At 30.2% G+C, this 25,028-nt stretch overlaps 2 protein-coding genes and 1 non-coding gene across 3 annotated transcripts in view; 2 read left to right on the top strand and 1 right to left on the bottom strand.

Moving 5' to 3' along the window:
* The window catches only part of LOC105770963 (chorismate synthase, chloroplastic), a 36,570-nt gene extending 17,651 nt beyond the window's left edge, over positions 1-18,919 (top strand). The window contains exon 11 of the mRNA XM_052631485.1: positions 18,797-18,919. Within this exon, the coding sequence (XP_052487445.1) occupies positions 18,797-18,904 (108 nt within the window). The 3' untranslated portion in view covers positions 18,905-18,919. The remainder of the gene's footprint in view (positions 1-18,796) is intronic.
* On the bottom strand, positions 9,301-9,407 carry LOC128041537 (small nucleolar RNA R71). Its single transcript, XR_008196546.1, has one exon. It is a non-coding gene; the product is annotated as a small nucleolar RNA R71 (small nucleolar RNA).
* LOC105767578 (probable LRR receptor-like serine/threonine-protein kinase At3g47570) lies at positions 15,249-18,785 on the top strand. Its single transcript, XM_012587145.2, has 2 exons — positions 15,249-18,090; positions 18,226-18,785. Exons 1-2 carry the CDS (start codon positions 15,390-15,392, stop codon positions 18,639-18,641), a joined length of 3,117 nt encoding a protein of 1,038 aa, XP_012442599.2. The 5' UTR covers positions 15,249-15,389; the 3' UTR covers positions 18,642-18,785.
* Positions 18,920-25,028: the final 6,109 nt, after the last annotated feature.

Below are 25,028 nucleotides of genomic sequence, written 5' to 3'. Positions count from 1 at the left end.
CCTTAATCGAGTTTTTGTCCCATTGGGTTTTCTTGGTAAGATTTTTAATGAGGCAGCATATTATATGTATTATAGATTGTATACTCTTTTTCCTTCATTAGATTTTTATCCCATAAGATTTTTCCTAATAAGGTTTTAACGAGGCACATTATCTACCAATGGACATCCAAGGGGGAGTGTTATGAATATCTTATTAAGTGGATGTCCATCATGATCAAGATAAAGTTTTAATATACTTTAAATTCTAATAGTTATTAGAATTAGATCTCTACTTCTTTTATACTTCTTATGCCTATAAATAGAGACTCGATTAAGCATTGTAATCATCCCTTTGATTAATAAAGTACATTCTCTATTGTTTTCATATTTTCTTTGTTCTTTATTCTCTCAATCTCTCTTTATTTTATAACAAATAATAATACCTATATTTATTTGACATGTGGGTCACCTCTCTTTTTTTTCTTTTGCATTATAAAGGAAATTGGTAAAATTTTAATTTTGGTCCCTATGCTATATACCTATATATAAAACATGTGGGCAACCTTTCTTTTCTTTTCTTTGCATTATATAAAATTTCAATTTTGGTCCCTATGCTACACACAATTTTGGATTATATAGCAATAGTAAAATTTCAAATTTGGTCTTTATACTTCACTTTTTTTACAAAATTTGGTACCTTAACTTTTACAAGTGTCATTGATTAGCCCAATACTTTATTTTGATAAAACGCTTATGTAACTTTTAATAATTGTAAACATTGTTAAATTTATTTGTTAAATTCAAGTCCATTGCAATGTCACATTTTATTACATGGATACTAAGTGAGTATTTTTAAAATTTCAAAATGTTATACCAATGAATTCAACAGAGAAATTTAATGGTGTTAACAATTGGATTTGACTTTTTTATTCAAAAATATAGAGATTAAATTTCTAAAACTAAAAATATAAAACTAAGTTTCAAAGGTACGAAAATACAAATATTTAGAGTATATTTTAATCGTTAAATATTTACTTTATAAAGACTAAAAATCAAATGTACTTGTATGAAATATAAGTTTATAGTCAATCCACACTTAAGTTTAAATAATATAAATTCGAGCATTTTATATTATCAAACAATTTTGTGCATTCATATGAAATAATGAGCTTCCAATGAAGCTCCAAACATAAAGAAAAAAAATTACAAATTAAATATATCCATAACAACAAGGGTGAAGTCAAGAAACTTCGATTGAGGACCAGAATAATATAGATTATTGGGAATTTAAAAATTTAATGCTAAAAATATTAAACTGTATTACTTATTAAGAAGAGGGTCTAAACTTGCAATATACTTGTTTTATTAAGGGGGCAAGGGGCCCTGATTTCTCTTTTAGATTTACCCCTATATATAAAATACATCTTTATTTTACACTTCCACTCCAATTTGAGTAATATAAACTCGAGCATCTTACAAAATATCAAGAAAATCAAGTTTAAGGAGGTGACTCACAAGTAGGATAACTAAAAAGTTTACGACGGTGACAACCTATCGGTGGCATCGGACCCAGAGCTTCAAGAGGCTTCGTCAATATAAAAATTAGGATTGAAATGATGACAACTAGTTTGACAATAAGCAACGAAGTTTTCATTGTCGTCGCCTTTTGTACAACACTAAAAAAGGGGAACTAGCGACGATAATTTTGTAGGCTTAAGTTGAGTGATTGAGAAACAAGGCAACACCGTCTCCTTTATATACAACTTTCGAAGGAGTTGGATTACGATTATACCACACATTTTCTCATCAAATTTCTTGGGTTCCTTTTTCCTTTGGATAATTTTATGTCATGACTTCAATGAATAAACGTTTGCATTAGAATAGTATCGCGCGTTGATATGGTAAAAGAATAAGACTTTTCCATTGCTAAAATACTAAAAAGATATTAAATTTTAATATATTGGACAAAACAAGTTAGCGAACAAATATAAACATTTATATTAAATACAAGATCAGATCAAATAAATATTTATATTTATGTAAAAATACCATATCTAAACAAAACAAAACTAATTAAAAAAAATAGTTATATTTATTTAAAACAGCAGATATGAAAATATATAGATAAACAAAATCTTGAAAAACTAAAAATTGAATAAAGGAATCGAGTTTTACTAGATGTTGAGGCCTGTTTTTACAGTTTCATTAAGATAAATTCGGCCTCTCCTATGGTATTTGGAGAAACATTGATCGTCTGTTTCCCAGGATACAACAACAAAATGATCGCGACAGTAGTACCTCTATAGTGATCAACAAACAAACCTTGCCTTTTTCTATCATCGAAACATTTAAAAATTTGGAGAGAAAAAGAAAAGAATTTTTTAGAGTGAAAAATTCGTTGTGTCTCTAAAGAATTCTGTAGTATTCTTTAGGCTTTTATTGGCATTCAATATGGAGCAATTTTGGAAATTTCCATGAATAAAGATACAAATCTGTATTAAAGGAGTCTTTAAATCAATTTGAATAAAATAAAATCAATTTGATTGAAATCAATTTGAAAATCAATTTGATTGAAATCAAATCAAATCAAGATATTTGTTAATTCTGTATAATATCTATTGAGAAAAAAAAATAAATTATGTATTTGGCTAAAGTATCTGTAGGCCCTTTTTTGGCTCGACTAGCCCGGACATTTTACGTTGCCCACGTCATGCACCCTCAACCCTGGCAGGTTTGGATTTGCACCCCCTACGCGCGAGAAAGAGCATTAGTTTAATCATTCAATAATTTTCTAGTGAGTTCTTAGATACATACATATCTTACACTAGGTATTTAACAAATGTAAGATCTAAGCTTTTCTTTTCCTCAACAAATATTCACAAATGGCTTACTTTGAAGATCAATTTCTCATTCATTACTTATTTATTTTGAGCATATGGAATACCATTGTAAATGTCTCTTGGAATAGAATATATAACTATAATTTTATGATTCAACTCTCTACCTTTACCAATCGAGAATATGCCTCAAAGTTTTCAAAATTACATTTTTTTCAACATATTATTCTATTTAGGTGTTCAAAAAATATAGGACTTAAACCTAAGTTGCGGTCTATTAGTTGGGTGTTCATTTTTTCAAGAATAGTTTGAGTTTGAATAATTGTTGTTAAAAAAAAAACAACTCCTAAATAAAAGTGTTGATGTAATTTTTGACATTTAAATCTGGTAACTGGATTTACTTTGTTATTGTATTTTTTTTATTCACTTTGATACAGAAGTGTTCATGAGTCAAGCTAGATAGGGACCATGTTCAAGTGGGCTTAATTATATTTTTTCAAGTTCAACCCGATAAAAAATATGAGCTTAAAATTTTACCTAAGTCTACTCATTTTTGTAAATGACTAATCCAAACTCATTTTAAACCTATTCATATTATTTTTAAAATATATGGAAAATATTTTATTATTTTTAGAAATAATATTTATATTATTAATTTAATATTTAATAATTTAATATGATTTTTACTTATAAAATTGTATACATAAGCATTTTAACATTTTAATGCTTACATTGTAATATTATATATTATTATAGATTTAATTTTTATATGTTATAAGTTACATAGTATTTAAAAATAATACAAATTAGAAAATGGGACGAATTAGGCTTAGGCCTTGAATATTCAAACCCAAAACTTAACCCATTTTTTAAATCGGTCAAAAATTTTTTTGTTTAGACACATTTTTCAAGCTTAACATTTTTTCTTAAACCCTCTCAAAATTTGAATAAGTCTTTAGGCTTGAGCAGTAAACCCATGAACATATCTTCTTTAATATTTAAACTTAACAACTAGATCCACTTTGATATTTGAACTTTGATTTTTTGGCAATAAAACTAAAATTAATCTTCATTAGCCTTTACCAGTAATTTATATATAAAAATTCAACTTTAATATTTTAAAAATAATTGTATAAATCAATTTAGCTAAATTTCGTGTTTTAAGAATAATTTTTTTATAAAGAAGAGGTTGTAATTTGAAATAATGAAAATAGCTAATCTATTTAATATTAAATCTTTAATTGAGTAGGTATCAAAATTAATCTTATATAAATTTAGTTGGGATATTACTAAAAAATTCTTTATATACAAAATAAAAATATTAATATAAGGGTGTTTTTTTTTATAGTTTTAAATAAAATAATAAAATAATATCATGAAAGTATTTCAACTTAGATACTTGTTTGTATATTAAACTTTTAACGAAAAATCATTAAGTTTTGGTATGATTTGTTATATAAATTTTCCACTTACATAGTACATGTACCATAAATGTAATAGATATTAATATTTAAACTTTGACTTTATATTCAAAGAATAAAGTCTAAACTTTGAATTTAACATTGTAAAAGTGATGGCATGTATCAACTTTTCAAAGGGTTAGGCAAGTTGGCTAGTGTATCATTTAATATGTCAATATTACGTCATTTATAAATAACTATATGTTTGGTTAGGTAATTTATCATTGATGGAGAGGTGTGTTTTGTGAGCTGCTTATAATTTTTTACCATTAAATAAATTATAACTCTTGTCCTTATTCTGAGAATTCTCATATTTACATTATACAAAATTACTCAAATTTATCTCCAAAGCGTAAGAAATTTTGGTAAATTTGAATAAATAATAGAAATCCTTAAAACTTCTCTTCGCAACCCAACCCAAGACAAGGTCAGGAATTTGAAACCCATTTTTTACTTTATTTTTGCTTATTTTCATGAAAAAACCCATTTGTATTTTTTGATTTTAACTCCATGGTTGACATTAGTTTTTTTTAGATAAATCGTACGTTGGCGTTACTTTTCTTGCACTAATAGCTTTATGATTCTGATATTTTTTGGGTTTTGTTTATTTTGTCAAAGAGTTGATTTTTCTTTGTTGTTTCTAGGTTTATTTTTTTTAATCTTATCATTCTTTCTCGGTCTCAAGGCTTTGTTTTTATTGGTGTGAATGATGTTCCATATTCTTAAAAGAGCTTAGGGACGGAGCACTTGATAGCTCAAAGGTCTTCACAACTTTGGGATGAGTTGATGAAATTATAAGACTGCCATAAGCAGAAAAATTTGTTGCTACAAGGAATATCCCTAGTAATGCAATTAATATTTCACTATCCTAGATAAACAACAAGAGATTTATTAATTTAGTTAAGTTTTTTTTATTGGAATGAATATTTGTTGATGTCAGATATTTATGTGAAGATGTTACCATTTTATGTTGATTATTTAAAAAGTAATGAGGATAATGATAAGTTTTTAATGTAAATGTAATTTTACTAATAAACATTAGTTGATAACAAGTACATTAATGATTATTTTTCTCTAAAAGAAGAATTAGATTAGGATTATTTTGAATTATATATATATTTTAATTGTGATTTATTGTCAAATTATTGTTACTTTGAATAAAATTGATTACATTAGTTAAATGCAATTTTAGTTATATTATACTAAAATATATTAATTTTAAAATTTATAAATATAATTGTGTTTCTAAGAAAATATAATAAACATAGTGAAAACAATGAAATAAATATGAAACTAAAAGATTAATGTTAAGATGGTGCATTCATAAATAACACTTATATTGTAACCCTTACCAAATACAAGAAAGAAGCGTAATAAATATCACAATTTTATTCAACCTAACACCTTAAGTAACACGTCTTGCTCGACCCAATTTTAGGATTTGAGCTACAGGATACCACAATAGTTATCTAAGCAGCTTCAGTTAAACAAAACATATATTCCATAAATACAATAATTTATTTTAAATATACAATTACCAAACCATTATATAATATCAAATTATAAATCAGGTTTATACGAGTTTACAAAAGCTTTATTGTTAACCCAGGATTGTTGCAGGACTAATATGTAACACTTTTAAAAGTTTTCAAGTTGATGTTGCGACATCAAGGGATCAATGTTGCAACTTCTAATACAATATACAAGCTTCACAATTCAAGAACCATTTTGCAAAGTTTTACAAACTATACCTGATGGATGTCGCGACCTTGGGGTTCAACGTTGCGACTTCAAAGGTTAGTGTCGCGACCTTTTAAAGATAGTAAGCAACTTCCTAACCTAAGGATGAAATTATATAACTTTCAAACATTATAGAGTTGACGTCATGACATCATTTAGAGGACGTCATGATGTGATAGCCTGGTGTCGCGACATTCAGTGTGTGAAGTCATGATGTTCACAATAGTCCATTTTGTTCCAATTCCATACATTTTCAAGCAAACATAAGATATGCAAGGGTTAGCTATAAGGCCCCAACTTGACCTCCCTACACCTATGATAGTTCATTATACAAACTCAATTCAACCTAAACCATTTTCGTGCATGACTAATACCATTTCCATATATCCACAATCAAAACACCATCATTCCATACCAATTTATACCAATTCAAGCTTATGACATTTATACCTATGCAATTTGAGTATAAGAAGTAACATAACCTTAGCATGGACCAAATAAAAGAATAAACTAACTATATTTCAATCATAACATTCAAACATACCATTCCCAAACCCTTCATCCAATTGGTTAACCAAACTACCTCACTTTATAACCTTTAACATGCCAAATCATAGAAAATTAAGATCATCACTCATGCTAGCATTAAAAAGTCACAAGGCAAGCATATTACACAAGATCAACCATAATCACAATAGCTGTGGTTAATCATCCAAAAATTACCATTTGCAGATCAAGGTGACCCTATATACGTGCTACAATATTTAGACTCAAAATGAGTATAACTCTATCGTCTTATTGATAGTGTGTGCTTCACGTTGATACGACTCGACAAGTTCCACAAAGTATTGATCTACTAGTAAGGAAAACAACTAGAGTAACCATACAAATGCTTAGTATGTCATTCCCCGAAATATGAGTTAAATTTCTGAGTTAAATATGTAACAATTGGTTTTATTTTAATTTTCTGTTTGATTGTGCAATTGAGCTTCTGTTTGGGCTTGATTCGTTAAAGTGTTAAAACTGTATCGATACTTACATGAGTATCAATACCTTTTTATCAAGTATGATACCTTGATAAATTTTAGTGTAATAAACCCTAGTGTGCCATCCAACCCTAGGTATTTAAACCTAGTTTTGATTGTGGCCGACCCCTTCTTTTTCTTTTTCATTTTCCCTAGCCGTTTTATTTTTTTCTCTTCTCATTTTCTCTCTTGCACTGTTTTCTTCTTTTCCTTATTTTCTCTTTTCACTTTCTTTTCCTTTCGGCCACCAAAACTACGACCTTGTATTACTTCCTTGTTGTTGCTACTTTTCTCACCACCGTTGTTACCACCACATTTTTTATCTTTTTTGGTAAGTGCTAAAAGTAACATATTTTAACCTCGTTCTTAATGCGTTTTTAGATGACTATTTGATGTAAATTGTGAATTTTATGCTCATAAACCTTTAAATTCATGTTTTTATACTTAGAAGAGTATTTGGGAGCAAAAGAAGCGAAAAACGAGTGAAAACCATAAAATCGGAGCAAGTTACAAGAGCCACACGGGCTACCACACGACCATGTGGTTAGCTGTGTCGTTTACACGAAATTGCATACCAAACTTTGTAAAACATGATTTTTAGGTTTTTGGGCATTCTAAGGCGTATATATGACAAAAAAAAAATGAGAGAGCCGTCATAGAATACTCAAGAAAACAACTCAAAAAACCCCATTGAAGTTGATTTTGAAGCAGATTTCTGTCAAGGTTGAAGATTCCTAATTGATTTCTCAGGAGATTATCATGAGTTTCATGATTTATTTTAGTTATACTGTATCGTGGTTGTTTTTATTTGCAAGCATGACCTAATTTTCTAAATATTTAGGGGAGATAAACCTTATGATGGATTTAGTCTTTTGATTTTTATTTCATGCAATAAATACTTAAATCTTGTTCTCAATTATGCGTGCTTAATTTTTGGTTTGATATTTCTAAATTATTTATCCATATTTGATGTGCTTAAATCAAAAGAGGAATAAACCCTATTTAAGAGTAAATATTGTGTAATTGAGTGGAGTTGCATGCAATCCTAGAAATAGGACGATATAAATCTACTAGGTTAGAGTCAAATCTAATAGAGGAATCCATGAATCAAGTTAATGTGATAATATGGGTTTTAATTAGAAAGAAAATTCAATTAATCAACCTAAAGTCAGTTGTTCTTACTCTCGAAAGAGATATTAGCATAATTTAGGGATTTTTGTGGATCAAGATGCTAAGTAAATAAATTGCATAATTTAGATTGATAATGACAGATGAAATCTAGGTGGATTCTTTCATGGGTATGGTTTCACTTCTTGGTTATTACTCGATTATTCTCCTTTTTTGTTCTTTGTCTTGTTCAGTAGTAATTAATTTAGTGAATTTTAGTTTTTAATCAATCACTCGATTTATTCAGCTAAATAATAGAAAGACGGTAATTACTAGTGCTTTTAGTCTTTGTAGGAATGATATATTTGCTCACCATAGCTTTACTATTAATTGATAGGTGCACTTGCCTTAGTCAGATTTTTAGTTAATTTCGCGACGCATCAAGTTTTTGGTGCCGTTGCCGAGGACTAAAATATTAGAAAAACTTTATTTCTATTAATTTAGCCATTTTTTATTTTTGTTTTAATATTTTTTAATTTAATTTTACATTCTAATTTTTCGTTTGTCTAATCCTAAGAGGGTTTTTTGGTTTATGATTAGAGAAACTCATTGGAACCGTTAATTTCTGATAGTGAGATTGAAAGAACTGCTCTCAGAAATCAGAGAGAAGTTAGAGAAGCAAGACAAAGTCAACAAACTTTAATAAACGATCAAGAGGAAGAGGATATTATTGCGGAGATGGAAGATAATCTAAATAATCAACAACCTTCTGCACGTCCTACTCATCGTATTATGTTTGACTATGCTAAGCCCACTCTGATTAAGGCTGAATCGAGTATCGTTAGACCGACTATTGCTACAAACAATTTTAAGCTAAAATTGAACACAATTCAAATGGTATAACAATATGTTCAGTTTGATGTGTTGCAAGATAAATATCCAAATGCTCATTTGACTAAATTTCTAGAGATTTACGACACATTCAAGATTAATGGCATTACTGACGATGCCATACGCTTACGGTTGTTCCCATTCTCTTTGAGGAGAAAGGAAAAACAATGGTTGAATTCACTTCCACAGGGTTCTATCACAACTTGGGATCAAATGACTAATAAGTTTTTATTGAAGTACTTCCCACCGGCTAAAACAACTAAGTTGAGGAACAACATCTCTTCTTTTTCTCAAATTGAGTTGGAGACATTATATGATGCATGGGAGAGATTTAAGGATCTTCTGAGAAGGTGCCCTCATCATGGGTTACCTTTGTGGTTACAAGTTCAAACATTTTACAACGGTTTGAATCCCTCGACTAGGCAATTAATTGATGTAGCAGGTGGCGGAACATTGAATAATAAGACACCTGAGGCAGCTAAAGAGTTTATTGATGAGATGCCACTGAATAACTATTAGTTGCAAGTCACAAGAATAAAAATAAAAGCGATGGAAAAAAAGTGAAAGGGGTGAGGGAATAGTGGACGATTACTGTGTGAGGGAAAATAGAAATTTGATAATTTACAAAATAAAATCACTTATTTTAATCTTAATTTTAACCATCAATTTTTTTTATAGAATTTGAAACAAAAATAATTTTCACTATGCGCACATGGGGATTTGAACACAAGACCAAAAAGTAAGCTGAAGCCTTACCACTGAACCACTAGGCTCGTCATTGTTATTAGTTGAGCATAAATAATGTATAAATTAGATATTCAAAGATAGGGGTTTAGGCAAAAATAGCAAAAATACAAGGAAAAGTATTCGAACTCAAAACCTCACACACATAATCATAACATTTAACCACTGAACCAAATCAAATTAGTTAACTAATTTCACAATCTTAACTAAAAAATCAGAACATGGCTACTTTGAGTTTCACTAACCCAATTTCTTCTAACCCGGTTTTCGGGATGTGATAGCCGTCATAGAATACTTAAGAAAACAACTCGAAAAACACCATTGAAGTCGATTCTGAAGTAGATTTCTGTGAAGATTGAAGATTCTCAGTTGATTTCCCAGGATATTATCATGAGTTTCATGAGTTCTTTCAGTTATATTGTATCTTGGTTATTTTTATTTGCAAGCATGAACTAATTTTCTAAATACTTAGGGGAGATGAGCCCTATGATGGATTTTGTCTTTTGATTTTTATTTCATGCAATAAATATTTAGATCTTGTTCTCAATTATGTGTGCTTAATTTTTTGTTTGATATTTCTTGATTATTGATCCATATTTGTGCTTAAATTAGAGTAGGAATAGACCCTATTTAAGAGTAGGTATTGCGCAATTGAGTTGAGTTGCATGCAATCCTAGAAATAAGATGACATAAATCTACCGGATTAGAGTCAAATCTAATAGGGGAATCCATAGATTGAGTTAATGTGATAATAGAGATTTTAATCAGAAAGAAATTTTAATTAATCAACCTAGAGTCAATTGCTCTTACTCTCGAAAGAGATATTAACATAATTTAGGTATTTCTACGGATCAAGATACTAAGTAAATGAATTGCATAATTTAGATTGATAATTATAGATGAAATCTAGGTGGATTCTTTATTGGGTATTGTTTCGCTTCTTGGTTATTACTCAATCATTCTCCTATTTTGTTCTTTGTCGTGTTCGTTAGTAATAATTTAGTTAATTTTAGTTTTTAATCAATCACTTGATTTATTCGATTAAATAATAGAAAAAAGATAATTACTAGTACTTTTAGTCTTCATGGGAACGACATCTTTACTCACCATAGCTATACTATTAATTGATAGGTGCATTTGCCTCAGTTAGATTTTTAGTTAGTTTCGCGACACATCACCACAACTGCACTTTACATTGTACCGTGCCGTCGATTTTCTTTTCTTGTCAATTACCTTTGCTCATTCAAATCACAATTGGTGTTAGGATTGTCATTATTAGGTCTGTTACTTTTTTATGTAGATTGGTAAATGAGACCCTTGTATAAATTACACTCTTATTTTGAACTTGTAACAGGGTTACGATTTACTCCCTTCTATCTCATCTAATCAGTTTTTGTTAATTCTTTCCAAAATCCTTGCCTCTGAATGCTATTGTGTTCTGATTGTGTGTCTATTTTCATTTGAAAGACCGGATCTAGGTGAGAATGAATCAGATTTGAACCATATGAATTCATCAGAGGAGTAAGGGTGTCACAAGAGTTTGTGGGTGAATGTGTGTGCCTTAACTAAGTAATTTGTGTAAGTACTAAATGCATGTTTAGTTGTTTTTAATTCCTTATGAGTATTGAATAAACCTGATCTATGAATCTGATTGCGATGAGAGTGATCAGATCTGAAAGAGTTGCATCTATGGGTAAGTTGTCAGAAAATCGTAAGTTCAGATTTACTATGGTTCCATTTTCTAAAACATTAGTGTTGAATATGTGTATGATTCTGATTCTGTGTTAAATCTGTAAACTTTACTAATACATACCTACCTACTATTACTCCTTAATCAATAAACTGTTACCATTTGCATGAAAAAACATGTTAAAATTGTTATTGTTTTTTATATTGATAGCATGCCATTATGTTGCACAAGAATTAGGTTATTAAAGGAGGAAGTGCAAGTTTTAAAAGTCAAATCGGTTCACCGATCAAATATATCATTTTATTGGCGGGACTACCGCAAAATATTGTTTGGTGTGTAGGGATGGATGAGTTTTAGAGAACTATTATTGTGGAGTGTAGCAGATGGATGGGTAAGAAATTGAACCTTTAATCATGCATATTGAATATTTGCTAAAAAATTACCGTGAGACTAATCATTTTATGCACTGTTTCCTGCAAGCTTGTATGCTATGTTAACTATTTACGTACTTATCTGTCTTTGAGCTAAGGCCACACTGAGCTTTATAACTCACCCCTTTAGTTTTCCCTCTTTTCCAAATAACTCTTGAGATTAGAATTCGGACTCGACATTCAAAGCACTTTTGACAGCTTTGAACAAAAGTATTTTAAACTCTATTTTTATAAACTTTATCAAATTTTGCTTTGTTTTTAATAGACTGTGGCTTGGATTGGGATTTTCATATGGATGCTTTCTTTGGGATTTAGCATTACACGTTTTAATATCAAATTCAAACATGACTGAGAAATTTACGATTGTTAAATTATTTTAAAACGAATCAAATATGATTTTCTAACAACTTTGGAATAAGAATAAGAAGAACTAGATAACTAAATTAAAATTGATGTTTTCCTAAAACAGGTTAAATTAATAAGTGTTTTTGAAACTGAATCGAAATTGTTTTCTAAAAAGCAATTTTCATCAAATCTGACAAAAAGGACGGATACCCTGGCATTTGGAATCGGTACTTGACCAAATAAACGATTTTCAAAACAAACAGAATGCTAAATTGGTACCGATTGATACTTTTGTAAAAATCGATACCGATTGATAATGTTTGGGTTTTCAAAATTGGCAGAATGCCTAAACCATATCGATACTTAAGTATCGACACTTTTTCTATTTGGTATCAATACCCTTCATGGATATTTGAAAGTTTTGCAATTCAAATTTATTCCATACTCTAATTATTTAGGATCTAATTAATAGAATGTCCACGTCATTTTTTTGCCATTCATCTAATGGTAACTAATGGGACAATGACTAAAATATTTAATTTCGAAAAGTTTAAAGACTAAATTGAAAAGATTAATAGTTGAGTGGCCAAAATAAAACCAAAACATAATTCAATGACTATTTTTGTAGCTTACCCAAAATAAAACATAAATACAGATTTGAGTAAAAGAAAATCAAAATATTTTCAAACTATACACAACTAGAAATATAAATAATACCAGAATCAACATTCAAGATTATAGGTTTCAAACTTAATTATTTTCTATAACATAAATTGCAAGCTAAGACTTTTTTTCTTTAGAATGGATGAAATTTTCGTAGTAAGGGCATGTTTGGGGATTAATAGAACATGTATTTTAGAGAAGACTGTTATTCAAAAAAGGCAGATTTTGTCTTATACCAGAAAAGGAAGGACAGATTTTGTCAAAAATTATAGGTTAGGAAGATTAGATGGTTTCGTATTGAATTCACGCCAACACAATGTGGATACTCAATTTTGTCCCATGGATCAAAGAAATATATTGTATGCTATTCATGCAGGTGAAGGTGAAGATTAGATGCTTTCATATTGAATTCTCGCGTACACAACGTGGATACTCAATTTTGTCCCACGGACGATAGAAAGATATTTTATGGTCATCATGTAGGTGAAGGGGTGATGAATTTATGGACTAATATTGGATTTATAATTAATTTATAATTATTTTACAAGTTAATATGTAGTTTGTCCACTAAACTTGTTTAAAAGTATTTAATTAGTACTTGAATTTGAATTCTATCATTCAGGTTGATATCTCCGCATTAACACCAGTAGTTTATGCTCACGTGACACCGATTTATAATACAAAGTAGCATATTTCTTTTAGAACCCTTCATTTCATTTCTGTAACTTCAATTACTAGATTGATTGAATTTTAAGTAACTTTCAATTTTGGAATATTGGATTTTTTAAATTTATAATATAAAGTGCTCTTCTTCTTCAAACCCACCATTTCTTCTTTTAAATTTCAAGTCAAGAGTTCACTTTTAATTATAAATATAACAAATATATATTATTTTTAATGATTTGAGAAGAGTAAGCTGGCATTGATCTGCATGAAAAAGAGGAAAAGAAAAAGAAAACGAAGAAAGCATAAAACAACAAAGCAAATAAAAAAAAACCAAGTAGGGTCAAAGTGAATGAGTATTTAATTTTAATTTTTTTTTTCTGAAAGGCCAAAGATTGATTTTTGATGAGTTTGGATGTGGAAAAATTAGTTACAAAACTCTTGATTTTTTCTTGCTGCAATTTGATTTTTATTTATTTTAAGATTTTTAATTGTTTTATAATTATTATTAAGAAAATTTTATAAATATTAAAATGAATTTAACTATAGCTTAGGGATCAAACTAGCTGTTAATCCTTTGAATTAAGGTGCAACATTACTTTTCTAATGGGAGTTAACAATTGAGTGACAAAATGTAACAATTTGATCAAATTAGTAACTATTATGTAACTTTTGAAAGTTGAGTGACGAAATATAATTTTAAACAAAGTTTAAGAATAGTTAGTATAGTTTACCCCAAAAAAAGAGTCAAAAGCATACAAAACTTGAAGTAAAAGAAAAAAACTAAAATTGCTAAAATTACCTTAACTCAGGAAAGAAAATATATGAATGAATTTGTTCCTTGGTTATACGCTTCCTGCTTTAATTTGGATTTTAGATCACCCAAAAAATCAAATGGTGAGCTAAAAGAATAAAATGAAATTTTTTAAACAATATTTTTTTCTTTTTGAAATTTTTAGAATTAGAATTAAATTGACAAATTTTGTAAATGTTGAGGCGAAGTTAGTTGATGATTTTAGAATTAGAACTAAAATATCAAATTTTGTAAATATTGAAGGCTAAATTTGTTAAATTTTTATATTTAGGATCAAATTGATAAAGTGTATAAACATTGAAGGGATAAATTTTTATTAGACTAATGAAAAGCCCATGTCAGTTTTTCATCACTTATATGATGGAAACTAACAGAAAGAGTGACTAAAATATTTAATTTGAAAAGTTTAATGACTAAATTGAAAAGATTAATAGTTGAGTGACCAAAATAGAACCAAATTGTAGTTTTCCCAAAAATAAAACATATAAAATTCCAACCAAACCTGAACCTGAGTAAAAAAACTAAAATATTTTCAAACCCCTGCAGAACTAAAAATATATTCAAGGCTACAATTTTCAAACTAATTATTTTCTGTAACGTAAAATAGATGAAATATTTTCATGGTAAGAAGGCCGTTATTGAAAAAAGGCAAAAGGACAGATTTTGTCAAAAATTATAGGTTAGGAAGATTAGATGGCTTCATATTGAATTCACGCCAACACAATGATTTTGACCCATGGACCAAAGAAATATATTGTATGCTATTCATGCAGGTGAAGGTGAAGATTAGATGGTTTCATATTGAATCTGGTGTTGAATTTTCAGTTCCCTGCAATTGCATCTAAATGTTGAGCTCTGACGAAATGTCTTGCCAATAATTTTCCTTTTAATTATTTTGATGGATTGACTCCTTTTTTACTTGCTTATAAAGAAGGAGCACGTTAGTTTGATTACGATTCAACTAGAGAGTTTTAACTTTCGACTGCACAATCAGTTTCATATGTATTCAATGGAGAAATCACGTATCAAATTCCTGCTTTGCATTGTTGCAGTAATCACCTTGGCGTCTATGTCCTTCAAACCTGCAATGGCGGCCATGGGGAACGAAACAGACAGACTAGCATTGCTTGCTTTGAAAGATGAGCTTCTTGGTGGCTCTCACGGTGGTCCGCTACTTTCATGGAATGCTTCACTCCATTTTTGCGAGTGGCAAGGTGTTGGATGCGGTCAGCAGCAGCAAAGGGTCATCAGTTTGAGCCTGCCTGGTCTCAAACTCGGTGGCATCATATCTCCATCAATAGGGAACTTAAGTTTCCTGAGAGAGGCAAACCTTTTCAACAATAGCTTGAAAGGCAATATTCCCAGGGAATTTGGCCATTTGAGACAGCTTCGTTCACTGAATCTAAGTCGCAATAATCTCCAGGGTAACATCCCTGTAGAGCTCAACAATTGCTCCAACCTGCAATTTCTTAATTTAAGTGACAACAGTTTTACCGGAAAAATTCCATTTCAATTGGGGGATACTATGAAGAATCTGATTAAACTCTCTCTTGCCCGCAACGATTTTATTGGCACAATCCCATCTTCGTTAGGAAACCTTTCATCTTTGGATTATCTCCAACTTGGGAATAATCATTTGGAAGGTAATATACCCATTTCTCTAGGCAGATTATCAAACTTGAAAATACTTGTTCTTAGTCGAAATAACCTCTCTGGAATTATACCTCCTTCGTTTTACAATCTTTCCGCCATGAAAGAGATTAGGATGAGTACAAATAAGTTACATGGTGGCCTTGAACCTGAACTGGGTTTTGCTTTTCCGGAACTTGAGATACTACATCTCGGAGGCAACCACTTGAGTGGGAGAATTCCAGTAGCAGTGACTAATATCTCTAGCTTGAAACAGTTTGATATCCATTCAAATGGTTTCAGTGGATTAGTCCCTGGAGATATGGGAAAGTTTCAGAATCTTGAACTGTTTTCCATTAATTACAACGAGCTTGGGAATGGGGAAGAAGGAGACTTGGATTTCCTTTCTTCTTTAACCAACTGCAGTCGATTGAAGCTTTTGGCCATCCATATGAATAAGCTTAGTGGGGTATTACCAGATTCAATGGCAAATTTATCAACTCAGCTTGAAACTCTTTATATAGGAGGGAATCAGATTTCAGGAAATATTCCTGAAGGAATTGGCAATCTTGTTAAACTCGCACAGATTCATGTAGGGGAAAACTTGTTAACAGGCGAAGTTCCGACTTCAATTGGAAAGCTTCGAAATGTTGGACGGTTCGACCTCTCTTTGAATCGTTTATCCGGTGAAATCCCATCCTGTATTGGCAATCTGTCTTTATTGTCTCATCTTTATTTAAATGGAAACAGTTTTGAAGGAAGGATTCCGTTGACGCTCGAGAAATGCAAAAGCATGCAGATAATGGATCTTTCAACCAATAAACTCAGTGGTGGCATACCGGATCAACTGGTTGCTGGTTTTGAACGTTTGGTTACATTGAATTTGTCCCACAACTCTTTCAATGGTAGCTTTCCATCAGGTGTTAGTAACTCCAAGAATCTTGTAGAGTTGTATGCTGATAACAACAACTTCTCAGGCGAAATTCCTGAGAGATTTGGTGAGATTTCTGAACTAAGAATCTTGCACATGCAGGGAAACTATTTTCATGGTAGCATTCCTCAATCTCTTGCCTCTCTAAGAGGTCTCGAAAGCTTAGATCTCTCCAGTAACAACTTGTCTGGCACAGTACCTCTTGAGCTTCGAAATCTTCCATTTTTGGTGAGTTTAAACCTTTCTTTCAACCTATTAGAGGGTGAAGTTCCAGAAGAAGGGGTATTCAAAAATATCAGTCAATTCTCTATTGCTGGGAACAAGGATCTTTGTGGGGGAATTCCTGAAATAGAGCTTCCAAAATGCTTGAACCAGGCAGAAAAGGGAAAACGAAATGGTTTATCGACCAAATCCATCATCGTTATCGTTATTAGCCTTTCGCTCGCCTTGGCTTCGGTTGCGTTCATTTCTATCCTTTGTTGGCGAAAACGCTTTGGAAAAAAGATGATCCCTTTGACTTTGGAGCCAGTTAACTTGATGCAAGTTTCTTACAGGGAACTTGTTCAAGCCACGAATGGTTTCGCAACCTCGAACATCATTGGTGAGGGTAGTTTTGGTTCTGTTTATAAAGGGTTTCTTGATCAACAAGAAAACCCTGTTGCAATCAAAGTTTTGAATCTTCAAAACCTTGGGGCTGTAAAGAGTTTTGCAGTTGAATGCAAGGCTTTAAGAAATGTTCGACATCGGAATCTTGTCAAGTTGATAACTTGTTGCTCAAGCATAGATTACCAAGGCAATGATTTCAAGGCTATAGTGCTGGAATTCATGGCAAACGGAAGTTTAGAGAGCTGGCTTCATCATGAGCATGATCAAGATCACTCATCACACCATCTCAACTTTGCTCAAATGTTAGACATTGCTATAGATGTGGCCAATGCATTAGATTACCTTCACCATCGTTGTCAAACACCAATAGTTCATCGGGATCTAAAGCCAACCAATGTTCTACTTGGTGACGACATGGTTGCACACGTTGGTGACTTTGGCATGGCTAAATTCCTTTTTGATGTTGCAAGTAATTTGGATAATGAGCAAGCAATTTCCTCAATCATTAAAGGGACAATAGGCTATCTCGCCCCGGGTAATTTTCATATCTTTTGATCTTATGTTGTATTTATGCTGTGAAAACATATATTTACTTCATTTTAATCATTTAATTTGTTTCTTAGACGTTCTTTTCATGTTTTATTTGTATTGTGTAATTGTATCGTTGTAGAATATGGAATGGGTGGTTCGACGTCCCCTGAAGGCGATATCTATAGCTACGGGATTCTCGTCTTGGAGATGATCACTAGAAAGAGGCCAACAGATGACATGTTTGATGATGAGATGAGCCTCCATAGTTATTGTAAGATGTCATTGCCAGAAAAATTGGAGGAGATTTTCGATTTTCGATTGCTTGAACAAATCAAAGAGAAAAGTCAAAAAATAATAGGAGATCAGAACATAGATTGTAATATGTTGGATTGTTTGGTTTCATTCACTAATGTGGGTGTTGCATGCTCTGTTGAAGTTCCTGTTGAGAGAATGAAGATTGAAGATGTTGTCAATGAATTGCATGCAATTAAGGCAAGACTGCATGCAAGGAATCGAATTGATCCACAGCAAGAGATTAAAGAACTAGAAGTTTAACCTAGTTTCGTCCAGGGAGCAAGGCTCACTCAACGCACTAAAAAACTTATATTGCATCGATAGAAACAGTCCAAGCAGAGTAAAGCGACAATGTGAATATGTGTAAATCGATGTGTTGAGCATGAGAATAATGAGATTGTAATGTTGAGCTACAGGGTGGAATATCCAATGGGGAAATCATAAAGACCTTGAGTGTAAGTAGGATCTCTTTTTGCCTTATTTGTTTCTTATGCTTCGCAGCTATTATGATTTGTTTCATATAAATCCCTGTATTCACTCAGAAGACTAAGTTCCAGAAGATGACTCATCTTATGCACAATAAGGCAGCACCGATTATTCCTAGGTAGCTTCTATTGAGTCTCGAGAATAGTAATGCAATGTAAAGCAATGCAAAGCAAAATTTGGCCTTACATGGGCATTGAAACCTCCAGAACTGCAAAATCTATTCGGAAAAGACTACAATTATGAACGTAATAAGACATTCCCAATCTTTTAATCTAAGGCAAAATAGAAATTGTAATATGTTAAATTGTTATAAGAGTTGAATAATTAATCTAACTCTTCAATTCAACCTTGAATTTCACATATAAAAAGGATTTAAACCTCACATCATCAAGATCTAAATACAACTGCCAGTTAAAGCTTAAGCCGCACTGCCCAAACACAGCCAAAATCTGTCAAGCATTTTAACAAACAGGTGAAATGTTTTTATATATATATAGGACGATATTTTAGAAAGGCTCGAAATACAGATTATCAATTCTGGTTATTTATCCATATCAACTCTAAAATTGCAAATAATGAATTAGATATTTGCTCTTGATATTTTTTACAATTAAGTATAATTATACTATTGATAATTTTAAATTTTCAAAACTTAATTAATTCTATTTTTATTAAATTAAAATATCAATTAATTTTATTGATTGTATTATTTTATTAAAATTCATATTAATGTAAATTTTTATTTAATATTTTATTGTTCTGATTAATATTCTTAGTTATACTTTCTCTGTTTTTGAAGGTACATATGATTTAATTAGATTTTTTTACTTCAAAATTTTTAGATTCTTTTATTTAACATTTTTAATTATACTTTCCTTTTGATCGTATATATGATTTAATAAGTTTTTTTACTTAAAATTTTTTCGACTTAACAATTTTAAATTTATATCGAAGTAATTTTTAAAATAAAATAGTCATATGGTAAATAATTTATTTATTTTACTAAATTAAGAAATTAATGAATTCTATTGGTGGTATTATTTCATTTAATTTTTTATTAATTTGAAATTCTTCTAATTAATATTTGTAATTTTGACCGACTAGATCCTAATTCTATTGGCATCGACATTGTTGCTTATGCAGGAGGATGTGGGTTTGAGTGCGTTGAACCTAGAGTTGTCCATAGGTCGGACCACCCAACCCAACTTGAAGGCCCGCTCGAAAAGTAGAAGGGTTTGGGCAAAAAAATAAGGTACACTTAAAAAATGAGCTAGGCCTTGGGTAAGGTTAACCCTTATATTTTACCTCTTTTGTCACTTTGGCCTAAATTCTTTTTCGGGGATCACTTTAGCCCTTAACCTTCAACTTTAGTCAAATTACTTTCCTTTAGATGAAAAAGTTAACTGAATTGTTAAAATTTTAATTACACTAAGATGACAATATACGCGACAATCTATATGTTCTTCATAAAAAATTTAAATTAATAGAAACTTAAAAAGTTCAATAAATTTAAAAAAATAAAAAATATTTTTTAAATCATCCACTGTAGAAATGGTGTACATGTAAACTGTCAAGCAGACTACAATGTTAGAGTAGTTAAAAAAGTTAATTGTTTAGTTAGTTTTTTTTGTCCAAAGGAAATTATTTGACTAAACTTTGAAAATTGAGGATCAAAATGATCCAAAAAATAGGGCCAAAGTGACAAAATGGAACTTAGGGGCTAAATTTAACATTATGACTTATTTTCTAAAACAAAGATAAAATTATTTTAATATAGAATGATTCAAAATTTTATAAATTATATATGTAGAAGCTCAATTTTGCCCAGGCCCAAAAAAACAAACCAAAAATAAAATAAATAAAACCATAAATCAAAAGTCCATAACAGTCCATTTACAATATGACCTAATATGGCCCAAATCAAAAAACTTTAATGGCCCAATAAGCCCAAAAACCTAAACATTTTTCAACAAAACAGAAACCCTAGCCCCGCCACCTCTCCTATGCCTTGGCCATGTCAGCATGCACACCCTAGGTCTACCTCTGCCACCGTCATCCTCAACCACCGCCTGTAAGAAAAAAAAGAAGAAAAGACAGCGAATAGTAGCGAGAACAGTAGAAAAAAGAAAAATAATAGTATAATCTGGCTATAAAAAGCCTAAAAATAGATTGTAAAAGGGGGACTTTTTTTGAAAATAAAAATATCGAATACAGAGAAAAATATACAAAAAAATCAGATTTCAAACCAAAAGGTAGCATTTTATTTTTATTTTATTTTCGAAGTAAAAAAAAAAGAAGAAAAATTCTTACTTGAGATGCGTCGTCGCCGCCACCGTCGTCGGTCTTTTTCTACCGATTCGAGGAGCCTAGGAACTCTTTAGGGTTCCGTCGAAGGCCTCATCGGAAAAAGGCAAAACCTTTCAGTTTCTTTTCCCTTGACCAAGTGTTGGTTGGATTTCTAGGATTTAAACCTTAGATCGGCGTTCTATTCGAAGAAAGGGACTTAAAACAGGTTTTTTGGCCATCGGGAACTGCGCAGAGCCATCGTCGGTGACAAGTGGCTGTCGTGGCGAAAACTCGCCTGCGCCAAGGCCAGAGTGGGGGAGGCCGAGAGAGAAAAAATGGGGCTGGAAGTTTTTTTTTTTTTTTGAAATGGATAAAAATGATTTTTTTAACTTTTTGACTTATATAGCCCTTCAAAACGGCGTCGTTTTGGGCTTAAGTCGTAGACGCCAAAATGGCTTCATTTGGAAAATCGAACCGAGGCCCGACCCAATCCACACAGGGTCCGTGTGTTTTTGCAATGAAGGTCTAATTGACGTTCCAGTCCTTCCGATTTTTAAACATTTTTCAATATAGTCCTATTTCTTTTTTTCTTTTTAAATTTATCCCGTTTAATTTTAAATTTTTTATTTTGGTCCTTTCAAACGGTGCACATAAGGAAGCTTGGGATATTTTTCTATTCAGCCCCTGTTTTTTTAGCGCGTTACATCTTAGTCCTTTATTTAGGAATGTTTTTCTATTCGATCCCTGACCTTTTTTAGCATGTTACATTCTAGTCCTTATTAGTCTATTTATTTATTTTTACACTTTCTGCCCTTAATTTTATTTTAATTTCGATTTAATCCTTTATTTATTTAATTTCAACTTTTCATTTTTACTATTTTATTTAGTTATTTATTATTTCTTTGCCCTTGTTTTAATTACATGATATTTATATTTCCATCTTATTATGCATTATTCGTCTTTACTATTATTATTATTAGTTATGTTAATATTATGATGGTAACTAGTATAATTATTGCTATTATTATTAAATTGGTATTTTTTTTACTATCATTAAAGTGTATTATCATCACTTATTTGCATAGTATTTTGGGTTTTTTTTACTAAAATAATACAAAAAAATTAAAAAAATACCAAAATAGTATACATTTTTTTTATTTACCAAAATGGTACAAAAAAAAAGAACAATTAAAAAAAAAGTTGAAATATCGGTTTGCCACAGGCGGCACCAAAGGTGCCTATGGCAGAGGCGACACCAACATCCTTATTTCGGCCCTTTGTTTATATTTTTTTCTCGGATTTTAATACTTTAAAAATATACTATTTTGTAATTTTATTATTTTACATTATTTTAGTATATTATGTTTGAAATGCATTAATTTAGTGTGTTTTTTTTATTGAAAGTAATAAAATCTGGGAAAAAAATACGAACAAAGAGCCGAAATAAGGGGTTTTTTTTAAAAAAATTTTAAAAAACACACTAAATGAATACATTTCAAACATAACGTACTAAAATAATGTAAAATAATAAAATTAGAAAATAGTATTTTTTAAAGTAATAAAATCCGGGAAAAATACGAACAAAGGGTCAAGTAAGGGTTTTTACTAAATTTATTTAAAAACATAATTAATTAATACATTTCAAACATAATGTACTAAAATAATGTAAAATGATAAAATCTGAGAAAAAATACGAATAAAGGGCGAAATAAGTTTTTTAAATTTATTTAAAAACACATTAAATGAATACATTTCAAACATAATGTACTAAAATAATGTAAAATAATAAAATTAGAAAATAATATATTTTTAAAGTAATAAAATCTGGGAAAAATACGAACAAAGAGCCGAAATAAAGGTTTTTTACTAAATTTATTTAAAAACACAATTAATTAATACATTTCAAACATAATGTACTAAAATAATGTAAAATAATAAAATACGAAAATAATATATTTTTATTGAAAGTAATAAAATTTGGGAGAAAAATACGAACAAAGAGCGAAATAAGGGTTTTTAAAAAATTTATTTAAAAACACTAAATGGATACATTTCAAACATAATGTACTAAAATAATGTAAAATAATGAAATTAGAAAATAGTATTTTTAAGCAATAAAATCGGGGAAAAATACAAACAAATGGCGAAATAAGAGTTTTTTAAATTTATTTAAAAATACAGTAAATTAATATATTTCAAACATAATGTACTAAAACAATGTAAAATAATAAAATATGAAAATAATATATTTTTATTGAAAGTAATAAAATCCGGGAAAAAATACGAACAAGGGCCGAAATAAGGGTTTTTTAATTTATTTAAAAAACACACTAAATGAATACATTTCAAACATAATGTATTAAAATAATGTAAAATTAGAAAATTAGAAAATAGTATATTTTTTAAAGTAAAAAAATTTGGAAAAAAATACGAATAAAGGGCCAAAATAAGGATGTTGGTGCCGCCTCTGCCACATGCACCTTTGGTGCTGCCTGTGGCAGGCCTATATTTTAGCTTTTTTTTAAACAGTTTTTTTTATTTACCATTTTGGTAAATAAAAAAAATATACCATTTTGATATTTTTTTAATTTTTTTGTATTATTTTAGTAAAAAACCCTAGTATTTTCGTTTTTATTGATTTACCTACTTATTATGTCATCTGTTTTTTTATTCCTTACTATATTACTTTATTGTGCTAATATTTGTGCCAAGTATCGAGTTTAAACATATTTGTCCGTTTTTATACTATACCCGAATAAACCAAATATACATCACTTTAAATGTTATATTAAATTTTTACTCGATGTATACAAAAGGAAACTTTTAAAATTAAGGCAAGATTCCGTATTTGGAGATTCGAGAAGTTATGCCCTAACTTACAGGGTTTGACTTTCTTTTTGAACCTAGATAACCGAACATTCCTTTTAAAATTAAAATACATGAGATTTAATTAATAATCGGATAATGAGCAAGCTTATTTTTGAGGATTCAAGATGTTGTATCCTCACTTACGGGATGTGACCTTTGTGTTTACCTGGAGATAATAAGGTATTTTGCATATGTCTTAATTTATTTAAGTGATTTTAATTATGCAATGTGGGAACGTATTTTAAGTTCTCTTCAAATCTTCAATTCTCGACACTAAGACATCAAGTAATCAATTAGGTACCAATTTTCGGCGTAACGAGAGTGCTATCCTAACCGACTCCCAAACCCATTTTCAGGATTTTGTAGATCGAAAAACATTGTTGGCGATCAAATTACGGGGTGATCCGATCACACATCATAAAAAGGATTGGTGGCGACTCCTATTTTCGTTTTAAAATAAAAAGTCGATCTTAAAAAAAATGTTTCTACAATATAAATTATTTTATACTCTTCCATTATCATAAAATTATTTTATGCTATTAAATTTTTTTTTAGAAATAACAACATTACGCAATTACAATATTAAACATAGACTAAGTATTGAAGAATTATTTCTATCCCTCAACATATCACACATCGAACTTGGAGGCTCTTCAAAGTAGAGTAACCTTGAGACACCGTTAAGAGCATATTTTTTCATTTGGTCGGCAACTTCATTTAGAGATCTCAAAATATGACAAAATTGGAAAATCCAATTTTAGGAAATCCAATTTTAGGTTAGCAATTGATGAATCAGGCATAATTCCATCATTTTACTACTAGCAGTGCCACAAGATAAAATAGTTTCCACTAGAAGTGCATTATCACACTCCACATCTATTTGTCTAAAATTCCTCTCCCAAGCTATGCCAACCCTTCTAAAATCAATCTTGTTTCAATTCTAAAAATTGAATTCTTACCAATCCTCATTGAAAAGCCGCATAACCTATTTGCATCCGAGTCCCTAAA

The sequence above is a fragment of the Gossypium raimondii genome, chromosome 5 (assembly GCF_025698545.1).
Source record: "Gossypium raimondii isolate GPD5lz chromosome 5, ASM2569854v1, whole genome shotgun sequence".
Classification (NCBI taxonomy): domain Eukaryota; kingdom Viridiplantae; phylum Streptophyta; class Magnoliopsida; order Malvales; family Malvaceae; genus Gossypium; species Gossypium raimondii.
The sequence above is the reverse complement of the archived record's forward strand: the minus strand, read 5'-3'. Positions and strand labels throughout refer to the sequence as shown.